The sequence below is a fragment of the Erythrolamprus reginae genome, chromosome 7, assembly GCF_031021105.1.
Source record: "Erythrolamprus reginae isolate rEryReg1 chromosome 7, rEryReg1.hap1, whole genome shotgun sequence".
Classification (NCBI taxonomy): Eukaryota; Metazoa; Chordata; class Lepidosauria; order Squamata; family Dipsadidae; genus Erythrolamprus; species Erythrolamprus reginae.
This window is the reverse complement of record NC_091956.1, coordinates 19,235,402-19,256,992: the sequence shown is the minus strand read 5'-3', so window position 1 is coordinate 19,256,992 and position 21,591 is coordinate 19,235,402. Positions and strand designations below refer to the sequence as shown.

The 21,591-nt window shown below is 39.6% G+C and overlaps 1 protein-coding gene across 1 annotated transcript in view; it reads left to right on the top strand.

The window, feature by feature from the left end:
• LOC139170220 (protocadherin-7-like) overlaps window positions 1-20,830 on the top strand; it is a 74,547-nt gene extending 53,717 nt beyond the window's left edge. Inside the window, 1 exon segment of the mRNA XM_070757126.1 lies at window positions 17,336-20,830. Within this exon segment, the coding sequence (XP_070613227.1) occupies window positions 17,336-17,368 (33 nt within the window). The 3' untranslated portion in view covers window positions 17,369-20,830.
• The last annotated feature ends 761 nt before the right edge of the window (window positions 20,831-21,591 follow it).

Genomic DNA, 21,591 nt, shown 5'->3' with positions numbered 1-21,591 from the left:
TCCAATATTAAAACAGTTAAAACCCTTATTATAAAACCAAACATACATACAAACATACCATGCATAAAATTGTAAAGGCCTAGGGGGAAAGAGTATCTCAGTTCCCCCATGCCTGGTGGCAGAGGTGGGTTTTAAGAAGTTTACAAAAGGCAAGGAGGGTGGGGGCAATTCTAATCTCTGGGGGGAGTTGGTTAAATTTAATTAAATAAACAACAATAGCTTGGATCTGCAGAGGTCAACTAAAGGACTTTGGGGCGGAAATGATGTCATGTAAACTTCCTGGGCAACTATGGGCGTAGCCTCTTGCTGATCCACACCCTCACCTGGATCCTAGCCATGCCACGCATGTGGGAGATTTCACCGTCTAATCCCTGACTGGCAATTGGGTGGGGCAAGACCCAGGGCATCCCCTCCCCAGTTGAACAGGTCGGTGCTGACACCAGGAGCTCTTGAAGAAAGTCTGTCCATCATCTCCAAAGATGCCCAAAGGAGAACACGCAGTTGCTAACCACCACCCAATTTACGCCCCTAACCTGCCTACCCAGTGACCAAAGGTAAGCCAATTGACCAAATAAAAACTACATGCAAAGCACCTCCTAACCCTCCATCCTGTTCCACAGTGTGGAATAGGTGAAAAAACGGTCACAACTAAATGCCGTAACCGCCAAAATTTCCTATTCGGCCCCTAGGGCGACCCCAAAAGGCACACTGAAAGATAGAGAGGGAGGGTGTTTGCGATTTGGCTGCCCGGGCAAAAAGGAGGGCCTGAAGCAGGCACAACCCCTTTTATAGGGCTGGCCCTGCCCACTTCTGGCAGCGTCATAGGCTGGGGCTGTTTCCAGGCCTGGTGGGGATCTCGCGAAACCTCACGAGATCCCAGCCCCAAAATGGCAGCTACGCTGGGACCCATATTCCCCCGGGCCTGGCTCAAATCCAGCCGGCAGTAAGTAAATAAGCCACGCAGCCGTCCTACCCCACCTGGCTGTCTTGTCTTTTGGGCTCGGAACAGCGTGCAACTGGGAAAACATTCCCCATCTGGTGGAAGCGATTGAGAGGGACCACACATATTCTCCAGGGGGCATTGCTCTTCACCCCACCCCCATGGGGTGGGTCCAATGAAGGGCTACCAAATTTTTTACTACCACACTGTGGGCATGGCTTGTGCATTTTCTTTCCACACCTTTCAGTGCAAATTGGGTGCTCCGGGGTGGAGCTCCATTTTTTGCTAGCCCGCTGCGTTCCCCCACCATCCGGGCAGTAGCCCACCCCTGGCTGGGTCCCACTATTTGAGAAGCACTGCCTTAACCAATGCCACAATTATGGTAAATCTTTGGCTCAATTGTGGTCGTAAGTCACGTAGAGGTTTCGTCTGTGTGTGTTTCATAAGAGTTGTGCCCTTTTATATAATGCTTTTTACCTAGTTAGACAAACCGTGGGTGAGATATAAATAGTGTTTCTCCTGGGAGCTGAGCTTTTCTCTCTGAACGTGTCCTTTCTCTTTATAATGAACTCTGGAAGTTCACAGGAGGCCTCGCCGCTTCCTGACATGATCTCCTGCAGTAACGGTGCAATAAGGGCTTTGCTCATTTAGCTTTCCTGTTCTCTTGTTTAGATGTATGGGGAAAATGTGACTCTTGGGTAGAAAACTGTCCGATTCAGCTGCTTAGCTTGCCCTGGTGTGGACCCAGAGGGCGATGTAATTGAGCAGGATGGCATAGTATATATAGGCAGTCCTCCACTTACGGATCACAATTGAGCCCAAAATTTATGTTTTCATGTTAAGTGAATTATGACTCTATTCAGAGAGCTGAAAAATTGCTGCCCTATTTCTTCTTCTTCTTCTTCTTCTTCTTCTTCTTCTTCTTCTTCTTCTTCTTCTTCTTCTTCTTCTTCTTCTATTCTTCTTCTCCTTCTCCTGCTGCTACTCCTCCTCCATCTCTTTCTCCCTCTCCTTCTCCTTTTCTTCCTCCTCCTCCTCTTCCATCAACACCACCTCATTATCTTCTAGCACTGTTTATATTACCTAGTTATGTAATAAAACGTCTACAAGAAACCACCAAGTTCGGAGAGCATCAAGGATCCCAAATCATCATCGTCCTCCTCTTCCTCTTCTTCTCATTCTCATTTTCATTCTCCTTTTTCTCCTCCTCCTCCTCCTCTTTCTTCCCCCTTTCTTTCCTCTTCCTCCTTTCTTTCGACTTCTTCCTCCTCCTCTTCTTCTCATTCTCATTCCCATTCTCCCTTTTCTCATCCTCCACTTTCTTCCCCCTTTCTTTCTTCTTCCTCCTCCTCTTCCTCCTCCTCCTTTTTCTCCTCTTCCTCCTCCTCCTTTTTCTCCTCTTCCTCCTCCTCTTCTTCTTCCTCCTCCTCTGATTCCTCCCCCTCCTCCTCCATCTTAGTATCACCAACTTGCACTCATAACACAAGCACGCCTGTTTGTATTTCTCAATCTCTGGTGTAAATGTGGTGCCAAAGGTTCAACCTTTAGACACACTGTTTTCTGTATTATTGATTGGGCTCCCCTCTGTTGAGAACCAAATGGTATTTGATAAGCAAAGTAATGGCTCAAATGCTGTCTTTACTCTACAAAGCTTATGATGACAGCAAGCTGAATGGTTTCCCCTTAGGACTTTCTTCTTTAAATCGGTTCCAATGTCGAGTGAGTGCTCGGAATGCAGAGATCTATTGTTCTTTCCAATATTGATTCTCTTCCTGGATTTTCGGTTTTTTTTTTTGCTGACTGTGAATATTTCTGCTTGCTGTTTTGCTTTTTCACTTACTGAAATGGAAAATGAGTTGTGTGCAGTGCGTAATTCAACACTTGTAAATTGGGCTGTTACTCCAAAAGCCTTTTGTTCAGGTTCTAGTTATATTAGTAAGAGAGAAACATCAGGACAGGGGATGGTAGGCACACTGGTGCATGCCCCTTACTGACCTAGAAACATAGAAACATAGAAGACTGACGGCAGAAAAAGACCTCATGGTCCATCTAGTCTGCCCTTATACTATTTCCTGTATTTTATCTTACAATGGATATATGTTTATCCCAGGCATGTTTAAATTCAGTTACTGTGGATTTACCAACCATGTCTGCTGGAAGTTTGTTCCAAGCATCTACTACTCTTTCAGTAAAATAATATTTTCTCATGTTGCATTTGATCTTTCCCCCAACTAACTTCAGATTGTGTCCCCTTGTTCTTGTGTTCACTTTCCTATTGAAAACACTTCCCTCCTGAACCGTATTTAACCATTTAACATATTTAAATGTTTCGATCATGTCCCCCCTTTTCCTTCTGTCCTCCAGACTATACAGATTGAGTTCATTAAGTTTTTCCTGATACGTTTTATGCTTAAGACCTTCCACCATTCTTGTAGCCCGTCTTTGGACCCATTCAATTTTGTCAATATCTTTTTGTAGGTGAGGTCTCCAGAAATGAACACAGTATTCTAAATGTGGTCTCACCAGCGCTCTATATAAGGGGATCACAATCTCCCTCTTCCTGCTTATCATACCTCTAGCTATGCAGCCAAGCATCCTACTTGCTTTTCCTACCGCTCGACCACACTGTTCACCCATTTTGAGACTGTCAGAAATCACTACCCCTAAATCCTTCTCTTCTGAAATTTTTGCTAACACAGAACTGCCAATGCAATACTCAGATTGAGGATTCCTTTTCCCCAAGTGCATTATTTTACATTTACCTCTTAGGAATCGGGTGAGGTCAACGGTGGATAGTCTAAGGGTAAAGTTTTGGGGGTTAGGTGATGATACTACAGAGTCTGGTAGTGAAATTCCTTGATATCTTTATCCTGTAGTTCATGTGTGAGCTTTGTCATTTCTGCTACATCATATATCTTTGTTATTAAATTAAGCAGTGTCAGAACGGTCTCCTGTTTCCAGATTTGGGCGTATATAATTCTTGCTGCAGTCGTTATATGCAAAATCAAATGTCTGTCATTTTTTGTAATTTCACGCCTAATTATTCCAAGAAGGAAGAGTTCCGGTTTTAGTGGTATTTTTCCCCCTATAATTTTGTCCATCATATCTTTCATTTTCTTCCAGAATTTCTTGACTAATGGACACATCCACCACATGTGATAATATGTACCTATTTTCACTTCGCATTTCCAGCACTTCGGGGAGAGTCTAGGGTACATCTTAGCTAAGCGCGCGGGTGGCAAGTGCCACCTATAGAACATTTTATATATTTTTTCTCTATAAGGAACTGACAGCATTATTTTATAATTAGATGTCCATAGTTTCTCCCACTCCTACAGGTTTATAGCATAACCAAAGTTTTGGCCCCATGCTATCATGGGGCCCTTTACCTCTTCCTCCGCTAGTTCTTGGTGAAATAAGTACAGTGATACCTTGTCTTACAAACTTAATTGGTTCCGGGATAAGGTTCTTAAGGTGAAAAGTTTGTAAGATGAAACAATGTTTCTCATAGGAATCAACGGAAAAGCGATTAATGCGTGCAAGCCCAAAATTCATCCCTTTTGCCAGCCGAAGCGCCTGTTTTTGTGCTGCTGGGATTCTCCTGAGGTTCCCCTCCATAGGAAACCCCACCTCTGGACTTCTGTGTTTTTGCAATGCTGCAGGGGAATCCCAGCAGGGGAATCCCAGCATCGCAAAAATGAGCGCTTTGCTGGCAACGGAAGTCCAGAGGTAGGGTTTCCCAGTGAAGGGAGCATCAGTGAAATCGCAGCATCGCAAAAACCCGGAAGTCCTCGAAACCCCACCTCCGGACCTCTGTGTTTTTGCGATGCTATGATTTCACTGAGAGTCTAGAGGTGGGGTTTCCCATGGAGAGGAGCCTCAGGGCAATCTCAGCAGTGCAAAAATGAACGCTTCGCTGGCAACGGAAGTCTGGAGGTGGCACATCCAAGTAGCGGCGGTGAGTTTGTAAGGTGAAAATAGTTTGTAAGAAGAGGCAAAAAAATCTTAAACCCCGGGTTTGTATCTCGAAAAGTTTGTATGATGAGGCGTTTGTAAGACGAGGTATCACTGTACTTATATATCTTGGAAATCAACTTTTCATCTGGTCCAAACAGAATTTTATCTAGTATACCTATTTTTTGAAATCCCAATCTATTTCTGGTAGCGAGTTCCATGCATCAACTACTCAGTTACTAAAGTCGTATTTCCTGCAGTCGAGTTTGGAGTGGTTTATTTTAAGTTTGTATTGTGCGCTTGTGTATTGTTGTGGTTGATGCTGAAGTAGTCATTGACAGGAAGGGTGTTGTACCAGATAATTTTATGGGCTATGCTTAGGTCATGTTTAAGGTGACGTAGTTCTAAGTTTTCTAAACCTAGGATTGTAAGTCTAGTTGTGCAGGGTATTCTGTTGCGAATGGAGGAGTGGAGGGATCTTCTAATAAAGTATCCCTGGACAAATTACAAGTATCCTCGAATTACAACCACAACTGAGCACACAATTTGTTAAATGAGTTTGGCCCCAGTTTGCAAACTTTCTTGCAGTGGTTAAAATAATCATTGCCATTGTTAACTTAATCACAAAGGTTGTTAAGCGAATCTAACTTCCCCCGTTGACTTTGCTTGTCAGAAGGGAATCACATGACCTCCCCCACCCAGACACTTCAACTGTCACAAGTACAAGTCAGTTGGCAAGCCTTTGAATTTTGGTCATGTGACAGTGGTGATGATGCCAAATTGTAAGTGTGGTCAAATGGTTATAAGGTCACTTTTTCAGTGCTGTTGTAACTTTGAATGGTCACTAAATGTAGTGACCATTCAACATAGAAGATTAACGTTAGAAAAAGACCTCATGGTCCATCTAATCTGCCCTTATACTATTTCCTGGATGGATATATGTTTATCCCAGGAATGCTTAAATTCAGTTACTGTGAATTTACCAACCACATCTGTTGGAAGTTTGTTCCAAGCATCTACTACTCTTTCAGTAAAATAATATTTTCTCACGGTACTTCTAATCTTATCCCCAACTAACCTCAGATTGTGCCCCCTTGTTCTTGTGTTCACTTTCCTATTAAAAACACTTTCCTCCTGAACCTTATTTAATGCTTGAACATATTTAAATGTTTCGATCATGTTTCTCCCCCTCCCCGCTTTCCCTTCTGTCCTCCAGACTATACAGATTGAGTTCATGAAGTCTTTCCTGATAAGTTTTATGCTTAAGACCTTCCAACATACAACCCATTCAATTTGATCCATATATTTTTGTAGATGAGGTCTCCAGAACTGAATACAGTATTACTGTATTCCAAATATGGTCTCACCAGCACTCTATACAGCGGGATCACAATCTCCCTCTTCCTGGTTGTTATACCTCTAGCTATGCAGCCAAGCATTCTACTTGCTTTCCCTACCGCCTGACTGCACTGTTCACCCATTTTGAGACTGTCATAAATCACTACCCCTAAATTTTCAATTCTTTGCTGCCATTCTAATAACCAAAAGTTTAAACGGCATTAATGTCTAAATATTTCTTTCTGTATAGCTTGGTGGTTTGTGGCTGCAGGGTTTAACCATTCATTGGGGGAGAAACCCATCTTGCAAGACATAAAGACAAACAAACTTTGTTTAAAAATACAAATATATATAGAAACATAGAAACATAGAAGTCTGACGGCAGAAAAAGACCTCATGGCCCATCGAGTCTGCCCTTATACTATTTTCTGTATTTTATCTTAGGATGGATATATATTTATCCCAGGCATGTTTAAATTCAGTTACTGTGGATTTATCTACCACGTCTGCTGGAAGTTTGTTCCAAGGATCTACTACTCTTTCAGTAAAATAATATTTTCTCATGTTGCTCTTGATCTTTCCCCCAACTAACTTCAGATTGTGTCCCCTTGTTCTTGTGTATACTTTCCTATATATTTCCTAGGTAAAGATAAACTGTAAAAAAGAAAAAAGAAAATGTGCTGATATCTACTCCAAAAGTTTTATGAGCTTGAGAAGTAAATTTGGAACTTTCCTCTTAAAGGGCAGTTATATTAAAATGAGGGTTTAAAAAACATGAATGAGATAAGTAAAAATATAACAAATGGACTGAAGCACTATGGCATAGTTTTAGTATAAAAAAAGGAAATAGCCAAGAGAATTTTTGATAACTAATAACATTTTGAACCCGAATGAGAACAGAAAACTATCTTTGAAATCCAGATGACAAAATTAGAAAAGGAGGTAGCACAAGATCAATGATGTACAGTATACCAAAACAAAACAGATAAATAATTTAAAAAATTGATGTTCTGTTCGGGTCGTATGCGACCCGAAGCCAAGTTTGAGTCCCTGTAAAAAATTTTCCCTGCATATCTGAAACTTGAAATTTCATGCTGGTTCATCATTTCAGGGGTTCTCTCTATGAGAATTTTTTTGGGGGGGTGGGGGGCTTAGTTTTTGCTGGGCAAAAAAAGTTACAAATCTTATGTTCCTGGGTCACCCTGACCCGGACCGAAAACTCTTCATTTGCAGTGCTTATGTTTGGTCTTTTTGAAAGCTTTTTTCACTTGGAAAGTAGTCTGAACATTTCTGCACACAATGATATGAAAATTGAAATGAAAAAAGTAAATCTTATTGGTTTATTTTGCGGATATAATGCACGCCCCCCCCGTTTTTGTGAAAAAAATTTCAATTTATGGATAGTTTTGCTTGCAAAATGCATTCTATTTTACTGAAGTTGGTGTGGGATTGGTAGCTTGAACATTTCTGAATATAAGAAAAATATAAAGGAACTGAACAAAATGATTCTTACTGGTTTTTTAACATCAGAAATAAGGCCTCCCCTCCCCCCTCAGCTGCTTGCAACCATTTTCACTTTTTATTTTTTTATGCTCCAAATCCGAAATATTCTTTAAAATCTTAGGCATTCATTTACTCAATTTAACAATGCTGACCATCAAAAAAATATTTGTGGGGGTGGGGGAAAATTTTTTTTTCTGGGCAAAAAAAAAGTCACACTTAGTCTGTTCGGGTCATATAGACCCGGACCAAAATGATTTTTTTTAGGCACTTGAATTTGGTCTTTTTGAAAACCTTTTCAACTGGAAAACTAGTTTGAACATTTATGAACATAATGATATGAAAATTGAACTGGAAAAATTGAGACTTATATTTTTATTTTGATCAAAAAGCCCCTCCCCCCATCCTTTTTTAATTTTGTGTCAATTTCTATTTTTTAAGGCTACAAATCCCTAAGGAATTTTCCCCAAAAAGGTTTGATATACTAAATTGAACATTTCTGAATATAAGAAAAATATAAATGAACTGAACAAAATGGTTCTTATTGGTTTATTTTTGCCACAAAAGGGCCACCCCCCCTCGGCCTTGCTGTGTGCCATTATTGTCACTGTTTATACATATTTGTCTAGAAATATTTGGAATATCCTTTTGAAAATCAACCACATTGTAGCCAGAGAACTAATTTTATGAAACAAATCCATTTTACTAAAAAAAAGTATGTAAGTTTGAAATTAACAGCATAATTTTTATATAAATTGAAATAATTGAGGCATACTTTATGTGCAAAATAAACCAATATGCATCAATTTTTCCAGTTCAATTTTCATATCATTATGTTCAGAAATGTTCAAGCTACCAATCCCACACCAACTTTAGTAAAATAGAATGTATTTTGCTAGCAAAACTATCCATAAAGTGAAGACTATTTAAAAAAAACGGGGGGGCGTGCATTTCATCAACAAAATAAACCAATATGCATCAATTTTTCCAGTTCAATTTTCATATCATTATGTTCAGAAATGTTCAAGCTACCAATCCCATACCAACTTTAGTAAAATAGAATGCATTTTGCAAGCAAAACTATCCATAAATTGAAAAAAATTTCACAAAAACAGGGGGGGCGTGCATTATATCTGCAAAATAAACCAATAAGATTTACTTTTTTCATTTCAATTTTCATATCATTGTGTGCAGAAATGTTCAGACTACTTTCCAAGTGAAAAAAGCTTTCAAAAAGACCAAACATAAGCACTGCAAATGAAGAGTTTTCGGTCCGGGTCAGGGTGACCCGGGAACATAAGATTTGTTACTTTTCTTAAACAGAACAGCAGGGTTAAGAATTTTGCAATTGATACTACAGTGTTCCCTCTATTTTCGCGGGTTCAAACTTTGCGGAACGTCTATACCACAGTTTTTCAAAAATATTAATTAAAAAGTCTTCTATTTTTTCCTGTTATTTTTGAAATAACCTCCCAATTGTCTATGTTCTGGAGAAATGGGACTGGGATAGATTTTGTGGATGTGACAAAGAACATCTTAATAGATTAAGAGAGTTGGAAGGGACCTTATTATTCATTCATTCATTCATTCATTCTTATTTATTTGTTTGTTTGTTTGTTTATTTATTAGATTTGTATGCCGCCCCTCTCCGTAGACTCGGGGCGGCTAACAACAATAATAAGACAATATAAACAAATCTAATATTTAAGTTTAAGTTAAATTAAAAAACGCTAATTTGAGAAACCAATCATACATACAGACATACCAAGCATAAATTTTATAAGCCTAGGGGGAAGGGAATATCTCATAGCATATGGCATAGTTTTAGTAGAAAAAAGCAAATAGCCAAGAGAATTTTTGATAACTAATAACATTTTGAACCCGAATAAGAACAGAAAACTATCTTTGAAATCCAGATGACAAAATTAGAAAAGGAGGTAGCACAAGATCAATGATGTATACCAAAACAAAACAGATAAATAATTAAAAAAATGGATTAAGAATTTTGCAATTGATACTACAGTGTTCCCTCTATTTTCGCGGGTTCAAACTTTGCGGAACGTCTATACCACAGTTTTTCAAAAATATTAATTAAAAAATACTTCACGGTTTTTTCCCCTATACCACGGTCTTTCCCGCCTGATGACGTCATATGTCAATGCCAAACTTTCGTCTGCCTTTAAAAAACATTTTTTAAAATAAACTTTAATAAATAAACATGGTGAGTAATAATCTAAATGGTTGCTAAGGGAATGGGAAATTGTAATTTAGGGGTTTAAAGTGTTAAGGGAAGGCTTGGGATACTGTTCATAGCCAAAAATAGTGTATTTACTTCCGCATCTCTACTTCACGGAAATTCAACTTTCGCGGGCGGTCTCGGAATGCATCCCCCGTGAAAATCGAGGGAACACTGTATATTGTATTGTATTCTAATTTGAAGGTATGCAAATTTGTATTTCTGTAAGGTGTGGGGGGAAAAATATACCTCCCCAAAAAAGTTTTTTGAGCAGTATTCAAATGACCACAAACAACAACAAAAATTAAAAACAATTCACACCCTTGCACATGCCTGAGCTATATCTCAAAAAGGATATAAAGCCTAAATTCATAATTCGCCCAGAGATGTACCACCAACCATCCATAGAAAATAAAATCAATTGTCTATGACAAAACCCTCTGCACAGTACATTTTATTATATGTTCCTATGCAAACAGAAGTTTAGGCCTCAGGTTGTCTGGACTTTCCCCAGATTCCTGGAGGTTCTGGATTTCATTCAAAAGCTAAGAGAGTCTATGTTAGTCTTCTATTTTTTCCTGTTATTTTTGAAATAACCTCCCAATTGTCTATGTTCTGGAGAAATGGGACTGGGATAGATTTTGTGGATGTGACAAAGAACATCTTAATAGATTAAGAGAGTTGGAAGGGACCTTATTATTCATTCATTCATTCATTCATTCATTCATTCATTCATTCTTATTTATTTGTTTGTTTGTTTGTTTGTTTATTAGATTTGTATGCCGCCCCTCTCCGTAGACTCGGGGCGGCTAACAACAATAATAAGACAATATAAACAAATCTAATATTTAAGTTTAAGTTAAATTAAAAAACCCTAATTTGAGAAACCAATCATACATACAGACATACCAAGCATAAATTTTATAAGCCTAGGGGGAAGGGAATATCTCAATTCCCCCATGCCTGATGACAGAGGTGGGTTTTAAGGAGCTTACGAAAGGCAAGGAGGGTGGGGGCAACTCTGATCTCTCGGGGGAGTTGGTTCCAGAGGGTCAGGGCCACCACAGAGAAGGCTCTTCCCCTGGATCCCGCCAGACGGCATTGTTTAGTCAACGGGACCCAGAGAAGGCCAACTCTGTGGGACCTAACTGGTCGCTGGGATTTGTGCGGCAAAAGGCGGTCCTGGAGATATTCTGGTCCGATGCCATAGGTCACCTAGTCCAACCCTCAAATCAGGAAGGAGACCCTACACCAGAGATGGTGAACCTGTGGCATGGGTGCAACAGGTGGCACATGAAACTATATCTGCTGGCATACGAGCCATTGCCCTAGCTCAGCTCCAACATGAATAGTGTGCCGGCCAGCTGTGGGAGGGCATTTTTGGCTTCCAGAGAGCCTCTGGGGAAGATGAGGGAGGAGGCTTTTACCCTCCCCGACAGCAAGGAAGACTTTAGAGCCTGGAGAGGGCAAAACATGGCCTACTAAGCCCACCAGAAGTTGGGAAAGGCAGTTTCTGGCCTCCAGAGGCTTCGGGGGTGGGGGGTTGAGGGAAGTTGTTTTCACCTTGCCCATGCATTGAATTATGGGTGTGGGCACCCGTGCATGTGTGGTAGTGTGTGTGCACGCTCTTTTGGCACCTGAGGGAAGAAAGGTTCGCCATCACTGCCCTACACCCTCTCTGACAAATGGCAATTGAAAGTCTGAAGTAATGAAGTTCCCGCAACTTCTGAAAACAACTTCTGTCCCATTGGTTAATTGTTCTCACTGTCAGAAAGTTCCTCCTTATTTCTAAGTTGAATCTCTCCTTGATTATTCCTTGTCTGGCCTTCAGGAGCTTTGGAAAATAGCTTGACCCCCCTTGTCTCTATGGCAACCCCTCAAAGTTCATAGTTCACAATGAGCCGGGGTGGCACCGCAGGTAGAGTGCTGTACTGCAGGCCACTGAAGCTGACTGCAGATCTGTAGGTCAGTGGTTCAAATCTCATCACTGGCTCAAGGTTGACTCAGCCTTCCATCCTTCCGAGGTGGGTAAAATGAGGACCCGGATTGTGGCGGCAATATGCTGGCTCTGTGCTAAAAATCTAATAAATGAAATAAAATAAAAATAAATAAAGGCCCTGATTCTTTGGTGCTCAGCCTTCCTTATGGTCCAACTTTCACAGCCATGCATTGCAACTGGGAAAGCCACCACCTTGACTATACACATTTTTGTTGGCAAGGTGATGTCTTTGCTTTTTAAGTATGCTGTCTAAGCTTTGCCTTGGCTTTCCTCCCCAGGAGTAAGCATCTTTTAATTTCTTGGCTGGGTCCCTATCTGCGGTGATCTTGGAGCCCAGGAAAATAAAATCTCTTTTTATGAAGTAAGAACACCAAATCCAACAATCCAAGGGATTAATTCCATAGACCAAAGAGAGCTTTAGAGGAGTGCTTAAATCCCCCCATCTCTCTCTCTCCTGTGAAAACTATTTGCTACACTGCAGTCTTCTTTCACCTACTACAGGCCATATGCGTTGAGACTTCAAATCTCAGAATCTCTAGCATTTTTATGGCAGGTATTTCCTACTGGCCTGTAGAGATGAATTCCTTTCAGATTTTGAAAGGAAATTATATTACAACTAGCCTTCTGTTTCCAACCGTGCTCTAGATGGCTTTCCTCTGAGAATATTGGATTGATTTTATTGGGCCGACTTTTCTTATTGGACATTTTATTAAGTGCCTTGTGCAAATAGATGCTATCCATCGGAGATCCTCCTCCTCAAGGCATATTTATTTACCCCTTGTAGTGATTTTGAGGCACCTCTTTGAGAACAGCAGCAAAGAGAGACAGATTTTCCAATATGGATAGTGTTTGATTTACACTAATTCCTTTAGTGGCCGTTCAAAGTTACTATGGTTTTGGAAAAAAACCCCAACAACTTATGGCTGCTTTCCCCCTTATGACCTTTGTATCAGCCTCATGATCATGTGATCAAAATTCTAATAACAACAACAACAACTAGAAGACCTCCAATGTCCCTTCCAAATCTGTTGTTGTTATTGTTGTTGTCGTTGTTGTTGATATTTTATTATTATTACTTTATTTTTTTATGTTGTCCAATACACAATAATACACAATAAAGGTTATAGAGGATATAGTAGAGAAGAAATATGAGATATAGGAGACTATCGGACAGGGGACGGAAGGCACTCTAGTGCGCTTATGTACGTCCCTTACTGACCTCTTAGGAATCTGGAGAGGTCAACCGTGGATAGTCTAAGGGTAAAATGCTGGGGGTTAGCGGATGATACTATGGAGTCCGGTAATGAGTTCCACGCTTCAACAACCCGATTACTAAAGTCATATTTTTTACAGTCAAGTTTGGAGCGGTTAATGTTAAACTTGAATCTGTTTTGTGCTCTTGTGTTGTTGTGATTGAAGCTGAAGTAGTCTTTGACAGGCAGGACATAGCAACATATGATCTTGTGGGCAATACTTAGATCATGTTTAAGGTGTCGTAGTTCTAAGCTTTCAAGACCCAGGATTGTAAGTCTAGTTTCATAGGGTATTCTGTTTCGAGTGGAGGAGTGAAGGGCTCTTCTGGTGAAGTATCTTTGGACATTTTCAAGGGTGTTAATGTCTGAGATGCGATATGGGTTCCAAACAGATGAGCTGTATTTGAGGATGGGTCTGGCAAAAGTTTTGTAAGCTCTGGTAAGTAGTGTGAGATTGCCAGAGCAGAAGCTACATAGGATTAGGTTTACAACTCTTGAAGCCTTCTTGGCTATGTTGTTGCAGTGGGCTTTGGCACTAAAATCTTTTGTTATTAGTATATCAAGGTCTTTAACCGAGTGGGGATTATCTGTCATAATTTGATTATTCAGTTCGTATTTGGAGTTCAGATTCTTCTTCCCAATGTGTAGGACAGAGCATTTGCTAGTTGAGATTTGGAGTTGCCATGTGTTAGACCACTCATTGTGTCACCAGATCACTTCCCACATTGGAGAGTTGTACATTATGGCTACAACTGGATCCCTTTCACAGTGGGTGTATATAGGTAGTCCTTGACTTAACCAACATGTTTTGCAGTGAATTTGGTCCTTCCTTCCAGGATGCACTTAGAAAATAGGACTGGAAGTTTTCCGTTCAATGTTTAAGCCATCAACTTAAATTCCACACATTACTATATTGTCCCCTATGAATTTTAACAACTATGTAAAGGAGAAGGACTTTTGTAACTTTAGAACAGATGCTAGTAGCATGCACATTGCATTTAGCCCAGTGGTGAATCTACTCATTGATTTGGAAGCATCCGCTTTGCGTTTCTCATGCTTTACATTTCACACGTACTACCGTCGTATGCACTTTTTCACTCTGCACATGTACAGAAGGCTTTGTGCATGCGCAGAGGATTAAAAATAAAAAATGGTGCCATCTGGGCAACTGGCCGGAGCCTTGCACAGCTGCTGTTACTGGTTCTCTGAACCACCAGCAGCCACAGCTACCAGTATGCCCGAGCCTCGCCGAACCGGTAATATTTTATCCCTGATCTAGTTGTATTGCTCTCTACAATACTTACAGTACAAAAGAACAACTTTTTTTTTTAGTTTGGAGTTCTTAGATTTGCCACTAATGGTTATGGCATGAGGCATGTTTGCATATTTATCACCTTTTCTCCAGCTTTGATTCCCTCTTGAGCGAATTAGGCTTAGCAATAGGTATTCATATTTGAAGATGTTTTACCTCTTTACATTAGACCACCATTGAAATATTTCCCAGGAATTGAAGTGGCTAGAAAATATGGTGGTTAGATGATCCCTAGTAGTAAAAGATATGTAGGATAGCAATTGCCTACTGAGACAACTTGAAGCTTTTGTGTGTATCTTTAAAGTCCTAAATAATCTGAAATTGAGGGTTAGCATGTACCTTACATTAGCAGGAAAAGTACTTCTGATGTCCTCAAGTTTTGATATTTTATTTGTTAAGAGCTGACACTGTCTTTCTAGCATACCATCCCTCCATCTGTCAATCCACCCCTCCAGCTTTCCATCCATCTGTCTATCCATCCATGTGTTTGTCCATCCATCCATCCATCCATCCATCCATCCATCCATCGCTCCCTTCCCAAGCTCATTTATCTGGAATGACCTAAGATGCTTTTTGCTTTGTTATCCTTGGGTATAAATGCACTACCCAATGAGGTATGCTTCCATTATTATTATTATTATTATTATTATTATTATTATTATTATTATTATTATTATTATTATAAAAGTGGTTAAGATTAATCTCTTTTTAAAAAAAAAAATCTGTTGATTTCAATTGTACTCTTTCCTTTTAATTTTGCAATTGGCGCTTGTAATTGCTTTTACTAATCTTAGGTATCAGAAAGATATAAAATAACTGATCAACGAATGTATGAACAAAAAAAGCAATATACCTATGTACTGTATATATAAAACCTATGTACTGGCTTCATAGAAGCTTGCTAAGTGTCTACCAAACACTAAGTTATGGTTGGTATAGTTCAAACATCAAATTTAGTGCAGTGTTTAAGTTGTGCCAAAATGTAAGTTAGTTTCGCTTGATAGTTATTGAAATTGCTAACAAATTATGGCTTAATTTGGAGCAGGAAGCCAAATGACCCAAGCAATAAATTAGGAACGGGAAAATAAAATATAAGTCCAGTTTTATTCGTGGAGACCAATTAATTTCACTTAAACTTGACCTGGGGTGATGCAGTGGTTAGAATGCAGTACTCCAGGCTGCTTCTGCTGATTTGATTGCTGGCTGCCAGCAGTTCAACAGTTCGATTCTTACCAGGATCAAGGTGGACTCAGTCTTCTATCATTCTGAGGTGGGTAAAATGTGGACCCAGATTGTTGGATACAATATGCTGATTCTGGAAACCATTTAGAAACTGCTATAAAGGGGCATATAAGTCTAAGTGCTATTGCTATTAAAAGTACTTTGCATGGTATTGTAGAGAAAAATCACATAATGATAAAAGACTCCCTCAATGGTTGGAGATGTTTAATTTATTAGACCCACACATTCTAATTTACAAAAGATTATATTGATAGAGTCAGACTATTTTCCCCAACACTGTAGGTCCTCATTTGACCCAAAAATAGAAGGCTGAGATGGTCAGAATCAAGCTGTTGACAGTCATCAGAACTGGCCTGTAGTGATGGGCGAACCCAAACGTGTTCGGGTTCGGCAAGTTCGGACAAACTTTACGCAAAATTCGCCCGAACCGAACCCGAACTTGAACCTGAACGGGAAATCCTTCCCACAAAGAGATTCGGGGGCAGAGCTTTGACGTCACCGGGAGGTTGCTAAGGACGCCAAGGTGATCACTTCCTGGATTCCATGGAATCCAGGAAGTGATCACTTTGGCGTCCTTAGCAATCTGCCGGTGACGTCAAAGCTCCGCCCCCGGAATCTCTTCATGGGAGGGATTCCCCAGCTCCTTCAAAGGCAGGTCTTCATGTAAAAATAAACATTGTTATTTTTACGAAAAAGGACACCTCAGCAGCGGCGGTGTTTATTTTTACGTGAAAGGACCACCCTTTGCTTGCAGCACCGCGGCGGCGTCCTTTTTCATAAAAATAACAATGTTTATTTTTACGTGAAAACCTCCCTTTGAAGGAGCTGGGGAATACCTCCCATGAAGAGATTCTGGGGGCAGCCAGCTGTGGGAGGGCTGTAGGAATCCAGGAAGTGATAACCTTGGCATCCTTAGCAACCTGCCAGTGACGTCAAAGCTCCGAACACCGAACATGACCCCGAACTTTTCCCGAAGTTTGAAAAAAATTCAGGTTCGGGTTCGGCATACCGAACACTGCAAAATTTGGTATGGACCCGAATTGTGCGGGTTTGGTTCACCCATCACTACTGGCCTGCAATATTGCATTCTAACCACTATGTCACCACGGCTCTTTAATTGAAGCTTGTGGTGCCTTTAACCATAATGCCAAACAGAGTCTATAATTCCCCCCCCCTTTTTTTTTTTCTGGCTTGCAAAAAAAATTAAAAAAAATTTCCGCTCTGTCTTATCTCCATCTCTTCCACTAACATCTAGGAAATGTCACTCGATACCCCCCCCCTGCTCCCAATTGTCTGGATTACAGCTGTCAAGGTTCATGCGAAGAAAAGTGGTATAACAAGTTTATTGCAATCCCATTTCTTTTGATTTTCTGGATGTTAGAGGGAAGAGGGAGAGCAATTAAATTTTTAGCACCAGATAAAAAAAAAAGTATTTATGTTTAACAGCGCGTGTTCACTCTAGCAATGCATTTCTTTACGGCCTCTTTATCCCCATGTTAAATTTCACTGGTTTAGACCCTCATAATTTAGTAATCAAATGCAATTTCTGTTTCCCTTTCAGGACGATAACTCCACATTTTTAAGGACTATATAAAATACAAAACTAAAAAAAAAACAGAACAAAAACCCACGCACGCAGTGCACAGCATCCCAAGTAAAATGAGATGGAATTCAGTACACTTATAATTCAATAAACCTGTTCCGTTTTACGTTGTCACCCTCGAACTTAAACTCTCTGCCATATTATGTCCATGTATAATTAAAGCTAATGGAGTGTTATTGGATTTAAGGGTGCGGAAAAGCGAATCTCTCCTTGGGGAAGGGAAAAGAAAAACAAGAATGAAATTTTGTGGTAGCTCTAGGGTATAGCCAAACCCTGCTCACATCCCGGTAAGCAGACCTATATTTTTGTATTTTTTATAGGTGGGAACACTGCAGACCACACACTCCCCCGGCCACATTGAGGAATCGTGTAAAATGAATGTATGTGCTCGTAAGTGAACTATTCATGAATGAGTTTCCAACTCTTAGCCTATGTTGGATTATTATTTTTTTTACAAAAAGACGTGACTTCCAATCAACAACGTCCTTTACGAAATCGATTCCCAAGAGGCGGGGTCACTACAAAACTGAAAACTCATTTAAAGCAAAAGCTTCTTATTTTTCCAAAAGACTTCTGAATCAATCTTACTATTTTTTTTAAAGGAAATATATACATATATATATATCTATATGGCATCTTTTTTGGTCAGAAGAGTGAAAGATCTAATTTAAGAAAAGTGAAGGGATGTGAGAAAGGTTTTGTCCAAAAGAAAAGGGACCGGCTGTGAATGGACACCCTGCAAAAATCACATTTCATCCTCCATAGAACTAAATAAAAATAAAAATAAAAACTGGGAACAAACTTCATCTCCTTCGTCAATCCACTTGAGAAGACTGGAACGTTGGCAGAATATTTCCCTTCGATATTTAATTAGTAAAATAAATGTCTTTTATTTATTGGAAGAATTGGAGGAGGATGGGTGATGTCAAAATGCTTGGAGTTAAATATATATATATAATAAGTATGCTGCATAGGCCAGAAGATTATTATTATTATTATTGTAAAGGAAAGCTCAAAGCCTTTGCTAGATCAACAAAGAACATGGTGTCTATACCTCAGAACTGAGTCTCTGTAAAACAGAAGAAAACCCAACATTTATAATTATGGATGAAAAAAATATGGATTGGCCCCGGTCAGTTTCCTGAATCATTGCATGAAAAAAATAAGAGAACCTTGGGGCAGTCAAAACATAAATTGCCTGGCCAAAGAGCTGGAATATCTCAAAGTGGTCTACCGTAATATATGTATTTTTTTAAAAAAAAAACATGTTATTATTAAGTCTTGACTTATTTATAACATTAGGAATATTATTGGGATTGGATTTAAAAAAAAAACATATTTCCCCACTGAAAGTATTTTCCAAAAAGTGCAATATGGGTTTAGTTCCACTTCAATTATCTTTGTTAGTGTGTGAATACACATAGACATAAACACACAATTCTAGCCTATTAAGTTTATACACATTTATAGCTAGGTTTATACACATTTATAGCCAGGTTGAATGCATTGAAACAATCAAGTTGAATGCATTTTTTTTTAAAAAAGGCTTGAAGCCAGGTCAAAAATGCAACATGGAAACTGACTCCATTTTGCTACCGAATAAATGACATATGGGTTGCCTGTAAGAGCAAAAGAATCCCCCAAGTTTGGCAAAAGCACTTTCCCTTTTGTTCTCCCACATCAAAGCCTTGCCATACCTTGACCCTTTTCCCATAAGTTTCCCTGATGCTCAGGATAGTTGGTATAGAAGTCAGTGGTGGATTCCTACCACTGTGGTCCAATGCACAGCTCTAATAGTGGCCCACCAATTGCACAATTCTGGTGCGATCGCTGCAGTCTGTCCTTGCCGGTCTGTGTGCGCTGACACCTTTTTAAAAATAATTTTCCACAATTTTCAGCTCTCTGAGTATGCACAGAAGGAAAATTTTCCCTGGGTGCATGCGCAGAAGCAAAATCATGCTGGGGGCATGCGCACATGCACGAAATGTCACAATATGCATGCAGAGTACCAGTAGGTAAGGAACCCATCCCTGGTAGAAGTTCTGGAGAACATCTACCAGAGGTTCTGGAGAATGTCTACCAGAAGTTCTGGAGAATGTCTATCAGAAGTTCTGGAGAACGTCTACCAGAGGTTCTGGAGAACGTCTACCAGAACTTCTGGAGAATGTCAACGAGAACTTCTGGAGAACGTCTACCAGAACTTCTGGAGAACATCTACCAGAACTTCTGGAGAACATCTACCAGAACTTCTGGAGAACATCTACCAGAGGTTCTGGAGAACTTCTACCAGCTTCCTTCGGGATCCATTCCTGAGATCCAGATTAATGTTTTGCAATATGCTCGATAGAAGCTGTTTTTCTCTATCCCTTCCCCACTTTTCCTATACATCGTCAATCCAAGGTTTCCATGTTGACCTGTGTTCACCCAACAATAGCCACATCATTTTCTCAAATCCGGAACACTCTCATGCAAAACCGTCAGCATTTTGGGGAAAAAAATAGTCAGTATTTCTTCTTAAGCCAATATTAGAACTGTAGAGTAGAAAGCTGATTTTCTCCCCCTTTTGCTGTTGTTGAAGTGTTCTAGCAACCCACTTAGATTTGGCCACTTGCAGAATCATGAGAAAATACCTGTATCCTCCTAAAAGGGCCTGAGGGAAGATAATTGCATTATCAGCCAGTTATTAGTCCCTTCAAAAGTTTTCATCCTCAACTAATGACAAATGCATTTTGATTGCCTGCTTGGACAGCATGCCTTCATTTTACCAAGCTATTATTTTGATACTGCAGGGATTATATTTTGCTAAAAACCATTTTCTCTAGTGAGGAAACAATAGCAACAACAATCAACACAGGAAACTAGGGGAATTCTATTTGTTATAACATCTTTAAGGGTATTTTTTTTAAAAAAAATGTTCGTTTGTTTTTAAGTTCCTGCCATTAACTGTAAATGTCCTTATTTAAAATAGGTGCTTTGTATCGGTTCTATTTATAATGAAAAATATTATTTTGCATTTGTTTATATACCTTGTACACTTAAGCAATCACTTGACTTCACGGTAGGCCTTTCTTCGTGCACAAAATTCAGTGTTAAAGATGGTGCTTCAATTTTTTTTTTTAAATTGAAGATAAGTATTTTCTTCCTGCTGATTCCAACGATTGTGAAGACGCTTAATGTTCGTTCGCTCATATCCTTCTGGTTTAATGATTATGCATTCACTTTTATATTAAAATCACACACGTTTTCTTTGAAAAAAACAGTGAAACAGGTGATCTGTCCACTATTGGCAATCATTCTCAGGTGTCAAAGCTACAATACAGTAGAGGTTATAATCTCCCTATTGTATTAAGATTGTATTAGCAAGTGACAAAGTCTGTATACTTCTGTTGCAATTTTTTTGGGGGTTGTTGTTCACAAAAATCAATAAGAAACATTAAACGTTTTAAACATTGATGTCTTCATTTTTATTATTATTTTATTATTGTTATTGTTGTTATTATCTACAATTGTATCAGAGGCCATTTGTTTCACCAGATGTGGCATTAATTACTAGTTGAACCCACCTAGGGCTATATTATCATCATCATCATCATCATCATCATCATCATCATCATCATCATCATCGTCATTTATTTTATTTATTTATTTATTGGATTTATATGCCACCCCTCTCCGAAAACTCGGGACGGCTAACAGCAATCATAAACAGTATACAATAATAATCCAATACTAAAAGCGAATTAAAACCCCTTAATATACAAAACCAAACATACATACAAACATACCATGCATACAATTGTAAAGGCCTAGGGGGAGAAGAAATCTTAATTCCCCCATGCCTGGTGGCAGAGGTGGGTTTTAAGCAGCTTACGAAAGGCAAGGAGGGTGGAGGCAATTCTAATCTCTGGGGGGAGTTGGTTCCAGAGGGCTGGGGCCGCCACAGAGAAGGCTCTTCCCCTGGGTCCCGCCAAGCGACATTGTTTAGTTGACGTGACCCGGAGAAGACCCACTCTGTGGGACCTAACTGGTTGCTGGGATTGGTGCGGCAGAAGGCGGTCCCTGAGATAATCTGGTCCGGTGCTATGAAGGGCTTTATAGGTCATAACCAACATCATCATCATCATAATCATCATAATCATCATCATCATCATTATTATTATTATTATTATTATTTTCACCCAAAACAGTAATACACAGCAAATGGCATTGATATG